A 12,355-nucleotide genomic window follows, 5' to 3' on the forward strand; every position below is an offset into this window, starting at 1 on the left:
TCCCTTCCTCTTGCAGACAGAGAGTACTTATCTCGCTCAGTCACCTCTTCGGGGCTCTTCAGCATTTTTTAAAGCGGTGCTTCACTTCAGAAGCTCCAAGTTTGCACACCCTCTCCACTAGTCACACACACACACACACACACACACACACACACACACAGGACTTGTACAATAGGAGAAGACTCCCTCTGGTGTGGGTTCATTGTCGATGCTCTGCGCAGCCCTCCTCCTGCCCCCGCCATCCTCGGCCCCCATCTCCACTTGATTTATCGCTCTAAAATACCACTGCACTAATTAGTCAAGTAATTAATTAATAGGCATTTGCATTTGTGCATATGCAATTAGGGGGCTGGAGAGAGGAGAGTGCAGATGGGGTCCGGGAGTCTGGTGGGGGTGGGAGGGTGTGTGTGTGTGTGTGTGTGTGTGTGTGTGTGTGTGTGTGTGTGTGTGTGTGTGCGCGCGTGTGTGTGTGCGTGCGTGTGTGCTGTATTTCATATTTGTGCCAGAAGAAGTTTGCACTTCTTCCAGAAAGACAAGTGAAGTGCAGGTCATCACCTCACACGTCTGACAGTGAGGAAAAGGAGGAAGGGAGGAGGAAGGGAGGGGGAAGATGACAAAGGTACGGAGGTGTGGCTTGATGACTTTGAAAGGCTATTGGGTGTCATTTGACCATAGAGGAGAGAAAAGAGTGATGGAGAATTTGATATCTTAAAGGGAAAGGGCTTCACATTTTTGCATCTTGATTACATGCATTTAGCCTACAAAAAAGGCACAGCAGGTGGCCCTTACTTAAGACTAATCCGCATACAAACAGGATGCAAAGTCATTCTAAAATATCGTAATTCCAGACAAGCTCTCCTCCGGCGTTTTCAATATCAGATCAAAGCCTCCCTGATTGGAGTCGCCTCTAGCCCGGCACTGGCTAAAGCCACGCTGTTGACATTTAGCATTTATTTTGGCAAGGTGACCTGAAGGTTGTTTGGGACTTGTTGAGAAGCATCAGCCCGCCCTCCTCCATGGCCGCAGCCCTTGCATCTCCCCCCTCCTCAGTGCAGCTGAGGTAGGATAGGGCACTGATTTGGCAAGCAGTGAAGCCCCTCTCCCCCTACATAAACACATACACACAAACACACACACACACACACTGACACAATCACCCCACCATGGTTTGGGGTAGTGCCAGGTTACTATCCTCATCCCATAAGGGATGAGACACATTAGTGAATGTGCGGCATCACGGCTCCCTAGCAGCAGCTGCCACACTACTGGTGACCCCTGGGATGACCCTGCAACCCCCCCAAACGCTCCCTCAGTTGGAGGAGACGTAGGGGTGATCCAGGCCCAAGGACATGATGAGCTTCTATCAGCTATTTCTCAGCCTCCAGGTCCCTGTTCCCTCAGTCCGGTGGGTGTCTTTGTGCCAAGTTGGACTTGGTGGTCATCGGGCTCATTTCTCCCACATTAACTCCACTAATGTCTGCTAAATAGAGAGATCTCGGAGTCGGGATGGACACAATGATGGGAGGCAAACACACTGAAGGAACAGGGATGCTGGTGGTTAGGAGTTCTTGCATCAACGCCAATGATGTGCCAACATGCCTAAATGCTGGGCACCTCTGCCAGCACCAGTTCCGTCATCTACAGCTACGCCCCCCTTCCTCCTCATTTTTCATACATCCCTAGTGGGCCTACACACCTGGGTCTCACTCTCTTTCTCTCACTGTCTCTATATGTCTCTTTCCCCCTCTCTCTCGTCCCTGCAGGCGCCCCTTGCACGCTGGAAACACCAGCAGCAGCAGCAGCAGCAGCTCTGGCAAACCTCACACATTCGGACACAGATACCAGTAAACATTTGATCTTCACACTTAACCTCACACACACAAATATAAAATTTCTAATCTGACTCATTTTCAGCTTTTGGCAAGTGGGTCATCTGTGCCCGGTGTTGTGCCCACAAGAGTCAGAACAAATCACAATTGGTTTTGGGTTGTTGTTTCTCTGAATACATTGAAACATAATTTGATCCAATTAGGTAAATAAATAAACAATATGCCTTCTGTTCCACGGCCTTAATGCACTTATAATGCATCCCCATCCCCCTACCTCCACCCGCCTTCTGAACCAGTGAAGTGGTGGAGGGTAAATCCAGATTCTTTCATTTGCTCAAGAGTGAATTGGTGTAATTTTATAATAGGCACCATACAATATTACTGTATTATCTTCTTCAACTATATGAGAATAGAGTCTTCAAAGAGGTTAATTGGTTGTGGATAAAGCAGAACTTATTTGGCATTGGGAGTTTTGATGCATATAACTGCAATATTGCTTGACTTTGAATCACTATAACATTCCTATTGGGAGATGAGTTTACCTTATCATACTAACCCTTTAGAATCTGGATCTACATCAGTTTTGTTGTGTCTTTCACAAGCATGTAAACCAACCTAAACCACGTGGAAAAGGCAATGAGCAACCTAAATATCTGGGTGTGAAAAAAGAAGGAAAAAGGTGACAAGAAAATTACATTAAAAGTTAGCTGTTGGGAGATTTTTAGATATTATGCAAAAAAAATGTTCAGAGAAATATATTTATAGTTCTTATAATTATATATTTTAAATTATGTTATAGAAAAAATATATACATATATTTTATTTTTGCATTGTCTAAAGGTCATTTTGAGTCATTTTGCTTTTTACGTTTTTTTCTTCTTTTTTTTGTTTTATTTTTAGGTAATTTTCTTGCAACTTTTATTTTATTAATTTCTTGCTAATTTTGTGGGTTTTCTTCTTAAGTTGTAGCTATGTTTTCGAAAGAAATCAAGCCAATTAGCTCAGGTTTCAAGGGATTAATGTACATTTACTTCCAATAATATCACTATAGTGGTCTTCGTGGTGACTGCTGGGGTAGCCTCTCTGCGCAGCTCCTCTCCAAATTGCATTAAACACCGACGAGTGCAGTTTTGCAGGTGACGGAGAAAATTCACAGGTTTGATTAAAATAAAATAGTCTGCATCCCTTGAAGCTGCAGCACAGGTCAACAATGATGAGTTTTGTTGTTCCACCATTTTATTTTCTCCCTCTCTCTTCTGTTTTTCCTCCTTTTTTTCTGGCTGTGTGAGCTCTAGCGCGGTGACAGATGGCGGAGCCCTCCTCCTCCTCCACCACCACCACCACCACTACCTCCTCCTCCTTCTCCCTCTCTCTCTCCCTCCCTCGCTGTCTCTCTATGTCTCTCTCCCCCCGCGGGCAAATCTCTCCGAATGCGGGCGCATGTCAATCACCGGGCTCTCATGTGATGGCTCTTGCCGGTGACGTGCCAGCCATATGGGCGCTGGCATCACAGCCTTAGCTGGTATGTAACCCCGTCCCCGGTAGCTCACGGTTGCCACGCGCGCACACACATTCACACACACACATGCATACACTCACTCACTCATATACACACAGACACGCTCGAGACGCACGTTCGCTCGCAAGCTCCGGTCATTCGAGTGCGCGCGCCGGGAGAGAAGCACCCCTAAACAAGCCGCCAGTGAAAGAAAGCCGCGCGCTGCCTGCCTGCACCTATACACTGACAGGGAGCGTTGCTTCGCTCGCTCGTGCGGTCCCTGAAGATGGTCTGAAACTCAAGCGCGTGGTTTTTTTTTTCTCCTCCCATCCCCTGTGAAGAGCTCCAGCCGAGGTAAGTTGGAATATAAACATCAACAATAGCAACAAAAAAAGAGAGAAGAAGCTGGATACTGAATACTGCCTGTCCAAAATGGAGGAGAAAATTAATCTAATAAGCAGATGAACAGATGCATATTAATGCAAGGTGTCATCTTTGCTTTATATAGTTCTAATGCACTTTAAATGACATGCTTTGGTGAATCAAAGCACCTTTGTTTTGCATAGTTTGTATCTTAAAAAGCTAATCTGGCATGCATATGAAAATGTAATGTTGTCGTTTTATGTGTTTGCTCCGGTGTATGCGCCTAAAATCTGGTGATGGCACACTTTGCAATCCATTCCAACGAACACAAAAATGTCATATTCAAGGCTCTTTTTGTCGTCTTATTCTGTATGAGCGCGCTTACACAAACACCTCCTCACCCCCTCCCCACTCTCCCTCCGCGTGCCCTTCAACTTTTGACATCCAAATCTACCTGGATTATAAAAGCTAACATCAAACATCACACTCGAGTCAAAAAGGCAAGCGTCTCCCGGTCGCGATTTCACTCCTGCAGGATCATTTCCAAGGAGCAGTCCTGAGGGTTGGAGTATAGCCGCACATAAATAGATCATATCGGACACTAATTTGATTTTAGAGATTCCTGCGTCTGGACCTTTAAGAGAAACAAAAGACAACCAAGATCAGATTTTTTGTGGACGATTTCACACCCGTTTCCTCCAGCAAAGGACGTCCTCGAGCTTTAATGGGAGATTTATTGATGATTTTGTCGATGATTTGCACGTTCAATCTCGGAGCAAATGAAAGGGTGGGACAACGCCATTGACTGTGACAGCCAGTGTGCAGCGTGATTTATCTCTGTTTGTCTAGTTTTATCTCCAACAATCTATCTCGACACAACATTGTTTAAACCCCAGTCGTTGCTGAGGAGGGTTCCGCGAGTTGTTTTTTTTTTATATTTAACGAGGGCTAAAAGGATACAAGCGATTTCCATCTGTAAAGGGTTATCGCCCACTAAAAAAAGTGCTTTGAAATCATGCACTCGTGCATACTGAATTATGTGTGAAATCTATTTCGTGTAAACTGCATGCTCTGTTAATTAAACGTTGTTGTTGTGTGTGTGTGTTTTTTTCTTTCTAATTGAGCAAACCTCCTGAGCCTGAGATTTAAAAACGAGATTTTGCCCCTGGCACACCCCCCGAGATAATTAACCAACCATCACAGCCTACCTTACTATGGGCTGCAAGTCTATCTGCCGCTGCACTATAATAATAGATGGGAAGTGAAACATGTTAAGGAGGAAGCCGGTGGAGGCTTATTGAAGCTGTCAAAGATCACATCGTCTCTCTGTAGCTCCCTTTTTTCATGGATGGGACTGCACTTACTAATCAAGTGGTAGGCTGGTCAATTTATTTCTCATTTTAGTTTTATTAAATAGCATGTTTGCGCGTTTGCTGATAGTCATTTGATTTATTTTTGTTTAATTGGGGTTCGTTTCAGCCGAGGCTAAAATAATTTTGAGGAATTTTTCGAATTATCTCGGATGTATTTTTCAACTGAAAAGTAGATTATTATTATTATTAGTAATAGTAGTAGTAGCATTAGTATCATCATCATCATCGTCATTATTATTATTATTATTATACTGAGATAAAATCGATAAATTTATTTGCCATATGAAATTATATGATTACAATTTTAGTGAAAGGTAATAATAATTTTTAAAAAAAATAAATATATTTCTCCAGTTGTAAACCATGATTTATAGACTTCTTTCCTCCTTTTTTGCCTATAGGCCTTGGTATTTAAGTATCTCTCCAATCCTTTTTACAGCCTGGCTTAGGACATGTCTGTGAGCCTTAATTTAATCATCAGCGTGACTTTAAACGGAGCTACAGCCTATCAATTAAATAAAATCCCCCTTTTCGCCTCCTCTGAGGGGAGAGGTGTACGGTGTGGATGAATAGTGCTGGAATGCAGCCAGGAGTGTATATGGGCGTCAGGAGGAGTGAAAGTGGGGGCCCCCATGGGACCTGTAATGTGGCCCCTGCCGCTGGGACCCGCTGCGAGAGGACGCGACAGGGCACACGGATGACAGCAGGGAATTAAATGGAGATCCGTCTGGCTGTAACTCAGGGCAAAGCTTTAAGAGCTGATTTCGTTCAGTTTTTTTTATGTCCTTCATATTTACACAATTTGTCCTTTCGGCAAAAATAATGACTCGGGTATATTTCTAAGAAAAAGGAACTGTGTTGATTTTTTTGGGTGATCTGACATCTTGCAATCAAAATATTTTAATTGGAACTTGCAATATTTTACGTTCGTAAAAGTGAGTTTTTGATTGCATTTTTTTCTGAAATTTTGCTAGAATTATTGTCTTCTTTTTTTATTCTACGTTTACATAGACACTGTGTGCATGACTGAAAGGCCTCATTTTCGATCTCCTTTCCTCTCTTCAGAGCCACAATGTTGACGAGGCTTTTCAGTGACCCCTCGCTGCTTCCCGACGTGCAGAAATACTCGGGCTGGCCGGAGGACAGCGAGGACGAGGACCCCAAGATCAAAGATGAGGATCAGGACACCCAGGACGGCATGGAGGGATCCGAGCTGAGAGGAGGCAGCCGGACGCACTCCGAGCACGCTGGGGAAGACGAGGACGAGGACGAGGTGGAAGAAGAGGACGACGGAGAGGACACAGAGGGGGACAGGCCCAAGAAAAGAGGCCCCAAGAAGCGCAAAATGACCCCGGCCCGCATCGAGCGCTCCAGGATGCGACGGGTAAAGGCCAACGCGCGGGAGCGGACCCGAATGCACGATCTGAACTCTGCGCTCGACAATCTGCGTAAAGTGGTTCCCTGCTACTCCAAAACGCAAAAACTTTCCAAAATCGAGACGCTGCGGTTGGCCAAGAACTATATCTGGGCCCTGTCGGAGATATTGCGCTCTGGAAAAAGGCCCGACCTTGTGTCCTACGTCCAGACGCTGTGCAAGGGGCTCTCCCAGCCCACGACCAACCTGGTGGCGGGATGCCTGCAGCTAAACTCCCGTAACTTCCTAACCGAGCAGCAGTGTCAGGATGGGGGGAGGTACGGCTCCGGCTCCTTCTCCATGCATTCCTACCCCTACCAGTGCGCGCGCCTCTCAAGCCCCCACTGCCAGCCGGGCTCGAACTCGCATCCGCTGAGGACGCACGGCTACTGCTCGGCTTACGACTCTCTGTATGGTGGGAGCGGGTCCCCGGAGTATAACAGCCCCGAATATGAGGGGCCCCTGAGCCCGCCCCTGTGCGTCAATGGCAACTTTTCCCTGAAGCACCAAGGCTCTGCGTCCCCCGACAACGAGAAGGGGTACCACTACTCTATGCATTACTCCGGCCTGCCTGGCTCCAGACCCACGGGGCCACACAACCTGGTGTTTGGCTCCTCGGGGGCCCGGAGCGGCATTCACTCGGAAAACGTCCTGCCTTACCACGACATGCACTTACACCACGAACGGGCCCCCGTGTATGATGAACTGAATGCGTTTTTTCACAATTAAAAATGAGAAGCCCATCGCGCGACTCCTCTTTGCAATCAACAATCTATCCACGGCACACTTTTTAAAAAGCTTACCTGCCAGGATGTTCTGGAGAGATGTTTCACTCGTTGTCATTCAGTGTTTTTCTTTCAGTTATTCCGTCTTTTCTTTTTCTTTTGCTATAGTCAGAGATGTAGTGGAGGGTAATGGCCTACAATGATTCTGTGCAGCAGAATTTATCCAATAAAACCCTAAAAGGAAAAATGATAAACAAATATCAACATCTATGATGACGAGGGAATATCAAAAATATAAATGTTTCTTAAAAACGTGATTTGTGTTTGTATCGGTGGTTGTTTTGATGATTTAAAGTTACCCACTTATTTATTTACCACTACATCACTGGCTACGGCTACATCTTGACATTGGTGGCAATTTTCTAATATTTGGAAATTAGAAATAAATCAATGAACAAGCTAATGCAAATCACATTTACTCGCCCAAACGTGCGAGATTTGGGAGGTTGTGGTGTTTTGGGGAAATATTGAAATCTGAAGAAATTAACAGGGAAAAAGCTGTACTGATTAGAAAAAGTGCAAGTTTGGTTGTTTCAGAAGAGTCTGTTCTCTAGCAAATCAATCGTTTCGCATCTATGCAAAACCCAACGAGACCACAGAGCGTGGCAACAAGGCCCAGGAAGACACTGCTGTATGTCTCTCTCTCTCTCTCTCTCTCTCTCTCTCTCTCTCTCTCGCACACACACACACACACACACACACACACACACGAATCTGACAGTGGGCTGGCCAAAATCAACTTCCAAAAATTAAAAAAAAAAAATCATCAGAGTAAATGAAATCAGACGTTTTTCTCATTTGCGTTTTTGAACTCTTATTTATTCATTCAGCCATTGCACTGTATTTTGTTTTTCAACTCAATTTTGGTTCAATATTTTCGCCTTTATTTGCAGTGCTATGTTATTATTATTATTATTATTAATATGATTATCATCATGATTATTGTTATTATTGCACGTATTTATTGTGTTGCTTTTCTTTTGTAACTAATGTTAATAGTCAATGGAAATGAAGGGATCCCATGTGTTGCTGAACATTTTTTCATAAAATTCAAGTCTTTCAAGTTTGTATTCAACCAACTGTGTGGTAAAATAAAATGGCGATTGATGAGACATGTGCAACTTGATTTTTTTCCCCACCTATCGAGCAGCATTTAATTATAGGCTACAACATTAAATAACTTTACAAAAATATATTTACTCGGTAAATTGAGAACTCGGGTGTTTTTTTGTTTTGTCTTGTTTTTTACATGGGATTTTAATCGGACATTTGTATTTAAAAGGGTAATTAAACATTAACCTGCAGCAAGTTTTTTTTTTTTTTTTCGTTATTGGATAATATGAGTCTGATGCCACAGCCTGCAGGAGCTCCTCACAAAACCTCAAGGCCTTCGACTTAGGGCAGTTTTGTCGTCCTTCTTAGTGAAGTGATGCCAATGCGTCATTTTTATCTGACAGACAGCTCAAAGTTGCCAATGCGTCATTTTTATCTGACAGACAGCTCAAAATTACAAGCAGTCTTTTGAAAATCTGCGACTGCAGGAGGAAAATACAGTGGATTTGGTATAAATTTGGATCCAGTTAGCTGGAGAATACAGCTTGATTAGAGTCTGGTCACACGGGTTAATAATGCAAACAGTGCAGGTTAGCTGATGCCCATCCCTGCATTCAAGGTCATCAGGATAGTAATGGAGGTCTGCTTCATACTGACCGTCAAGATAACAGAGTTTCAGCACCGCGGAGAGCTCCTGCAGCTGCCGCATGACTCGGACTGTTTGAGCTCTAAATTTGGTAAAGATCCAAACAATCCAAACAAGAGGTCTGATAATAATGCAACAAATAATGGTCTTGTTATTCACACCATTATATTTTAAAATCTTGTGAACACGTCTTAGGAGTTATTTTTAGATCCAATCCTGATATTTCTTTGCAGGTCTGTTGGTTTCACAGCAATGCGTTAATGACAAGTGAGGGGGGAAAAGCAAACCAATGTCACATCCAGACATAAAAATAATAAAAACACGCCATTTTATCACTATTTTCGATGCATTATATATTCCTTTGATCAGCCTTAAATTAATAAAAGGCCTAATTGTTGAAAAATTCTTTATCTTTTTAAATTCTATTAATAATAAACTTTGTGTCGTGCAACTTTAACACCTGAGACAAAATGTAAATATTCGTTATTCTATCTGTGTCGTCTTTCGATAATGCATTAAACATCACATATAAATTATGATTATTATTCATAGCTTCACCTCTTGTAACTTTAAACACACATCTCATATTTATAGTCATGCATTTTAAACATGGATTTGGATGTGCATTCTAAACATATGGATTTATTTATCTGAGGCTGTTTAAATCAATTAGCCTACATCTGTATCTTTAATAAATATATGTAAACACACACATTAACTTTGCACATAGGGAAAGTTAAATGATTACTGAGACATATGAATATTAAATATCACTTGGTGACCACACACATAAACACACACACACCGTGCAAGGGGCAGCCGTTGCCACCCTGGCTGGGTTTGGAGCGCTGCCCCGGGACCCATATGTTCCCTAAAATGTCCTGGGTGCTCACTGCTGTAAGGACACACACAGGCTTTGGGTAGCGAGTGTTTGTGGCCAATAGAAATCCAAATATAAATATCAATACCTGCAATAGCTTAACTATGAAGTTTATTACTCATTTTATTCAAAATAAAACTGCGTGGGTATCAGCAGTGGGTTGTGGATTTCGGCCCGGGAAGCCTTTATAGACTACTAAAATTTTGTTACACACAAATGTAGGAATAATTTTAAAGTGAAAGATCCACAAGATTTTTTTCTCTGATGATTCTCTCCAATATTTTTTCTTGTCCAAAGAAATGCAGTGTCTTTACATGCAATATTAAAAGTTTGGATGGCAAAACAAGGACTTTATAATATTTAGCCAAAAGCAAACATTGATGTAAAATAGCTACATTAAAAAAAAAAATGTGTAAAAAAAACATCAACTAAATTTTAGCACAGTTAGAGTGCATGATAAAGTCTATAATATGATAATTTCAGCCAACAGATCGTCACATTTTACAGCACCTAATTACATTAAAAATAAATAAATATATAAAGAAAATGTTCCTGTCCCGCCTGCATAATTGCAAAAATAACGCGTAAATGATTAAAAGATGACTTAACTTATTTTTTCATGAAAATATAATTTCTGAAGGTTGAGTCCTACACTTGTAGGTTCATGCTGCTGCAAATTTTGTTTTATGCACTTTAAAAAAGGCAAAAATACTGACAAAATATTAACATTACACATAGCAGGACGTTCGATACAGTGCGTGAAATATTTTTAATAATTTTTAATCACGGAATAAATTCTGCTTTATAGGCTACCTTTCGTTTCCGTGGCACTGTTTTTCATTTTGATAAACTTCTGTCCTCTAGGTTCAATATAAAACCACTATCTTAAATTACACACATGTTCCATTTGGCACGCGCTTCCACCTGTGAGTGCATTAATTTAGTGGGAGAGTCCCGGTTGGGACTCAAACCACAGTTCTGCAGCTCCGGCTGTTTTCAAACCGACCAGCCAAAAGCTTGTGTTACACTTTTTTGTGTTAGTTTTAGGCCTCTATCTTTTTTTTGGCCTCATCAGCAAAGTAAAAAAAAAAAAAAAGTTGCATTTCTGAAGGAGCCAGCCCAGAAGAGAGGCCAGCGAGCAGTGGGAGAGGGCATCTATCAAAATACTCCCCGACCCCCCCATACCATCACCTCCTCCACCTCCTCCTCTTCCTCCACAGTCCGGAGAGAGTGAGAGGGAGTGAGAGAGAGAGAGGCTGGCAGGCTGGCGGAGGAGAGCCGTGCCAAGTCCCTTAATGTTCCCCAGCAGCAGCACCAGGAGCTCCGGAGAGGACAACCCAGTGTGTGCGCCAGTGTGCCAGTTCACCGGGCCAAAGTGGCACTGCTGGGAGGAGTCGATGTTTCTTTCCTAATTTTTGCAGCATCTGTTCATTATCCAGGACGTTTAAAAACGAGAGCGCTCATCCTGAGTAACCCTTCGCCACACGCAAGCGCGCGCACACACACACAGATACACAACAGAAAGGCAGATTTTTTTTGTAAAGAGTTGGCCTATGAATATGCATATTTCCCTCTAATGTTATGTTGTACATGAGCTCATGCATTGAAAGAAGGCTGTGCTGCATCCCTGGAATTACACGGTGGTTGTTAACAGGCCTTACATGTGGTAAACTTCTACTGATCCACACACGGAGGCCAACTTTTAAAGAAAAAATGCCCAAATTTGGATTAAACTTTAATTAAATTCTGTTGTTTTTACAGCAGTTTGCACAATCTTTTTTTCAGCTTTAAAGGACCAAATATTTAATTAAGCAAAAATACCAAAATCTTACATCAGGTTAACTTCTTTGGCTTGGTTATTACTGTTAATCATTCTTGCAATTAGATAATTTATATATTAACTCAAAGATTAAAACGCCTTACTTTTGCAGGCCTCTGCTTGGACATTAAGCGCGCGTGTGTGTACCAGAGAGAGAAGTTGTGACATCATAAAAGAGTGTCATCAAATTAGCAAAAACTCTAATTATGTCACACCTTTCTTCAGTAAAGACAAAATAAGAAAATATGTTTTATATGAGAGAATTCACAGGTGTTTTTTTCCCCATTTTTAATAATTTTTAATTAGGCTAGGTCACCAGCTGAAAGATTTCCGCAAAATTTAAAGAATCCCCCCCCTTTTTTTGTAAATTAATCCTTTAATACTTTAATTGCCATAATTTTGCAAATTGCAAGGACTAACTTACATTTGCAGACAGACTCAGCCAGTCTTAAGAAGAAGAGAGAAAAAAACAAACTTCCACTGACACTCTGTGCTCCACTCAGGATGAAAAGTGAGTGAATGAATCTCGCTGTTTAAATTATCATGTTCATGCCCACTCTTTTTCTCACTCAACTTGGTAGAGAGAAAAAAAAAATCAAGAGTGTTTGTCCGACATAACAGTCAATAGTGCGATTATCAAAATGTCACAAGTATTATGGTGTGAATTCCAATTAACGTCTAGCAAAAATAATAAC

The 12,355-nt window shown here is 42.2% G+C and overlaps 1 protein-coding gene and 1 long non-coding RNA gene across 4 annotated transcripts in view; one reads left to right on the top strand and one right to left on the bottom strand.

Moving 5' to 3' along the window:
* The window catches only part of LOC148186442 (uncharacterized), an 11,226-nt gene extending 3,810 nt beyond the window's left edge, over window positions 1–7,416 (bottom strand). Inside the window, exon 1 of the long non-coding RNA XR_015774861.1 lies at window positions 7,281–7,416. This is a non-coding gene — a long non-coding RNA (uncharacterized LOC148186442). The remainder of the gene's footprint in view (window positions 1–7,280) is intronic.
* Window positions 3,267–8,374, top strand: LOC121956785 (neurogenic differentiation factor 2-like). Of its 3 annotated transcripts, none has more exons than XM_088069353.1 (2): window positions 3,267–3,681; window positions 6,129–8,374. In XM_088069353.1, exon 2 carries the CDS (start codon window positions 6,136–6,138, stop codon window positions 7,204–7,206), a length of 1,071 nt encoding a protein of 356 aa, XP_087925479.1. In that variant the 5' UTR covers window positions 3,267–3,681; window positions 6,129–6,135; the 3' UTR covers window positions 7,207–8,374. The 3 variants fall into 3 exon arrangements, with proteins under 3 accessions (XP_087925479.1, XP_087925478.1, XP_087925480.1); XM_088069352.1 differs by lacking the exon at window positions 3,267–3,681 and adding an exon at window positions 3,758–4,477; XM_088069354.1 differs by lacking the exon at window positions 3,267–3,681 and adding an exon at window positions 4,524–5,064.
* Window positions 8,375–12,355: the final 3,981 nt, after the last annotated feature.

This window comes from Plectropomus leopardus, chromosome 18 (assembly GCF_026936395.1).
Source record: "Plectropomus leopardus strain MGB_pleo_1.0 chromosome 18, ASM2693639v1, whole genome shotgun sequence".
Classification (NCBI taxonomy): domain Eukaryota; kingdom Metazoa; phylum Chordata; class Actinopteri; order Perciformes; family Serranidae; genus Plectropomus; species Plectropomus leopardus.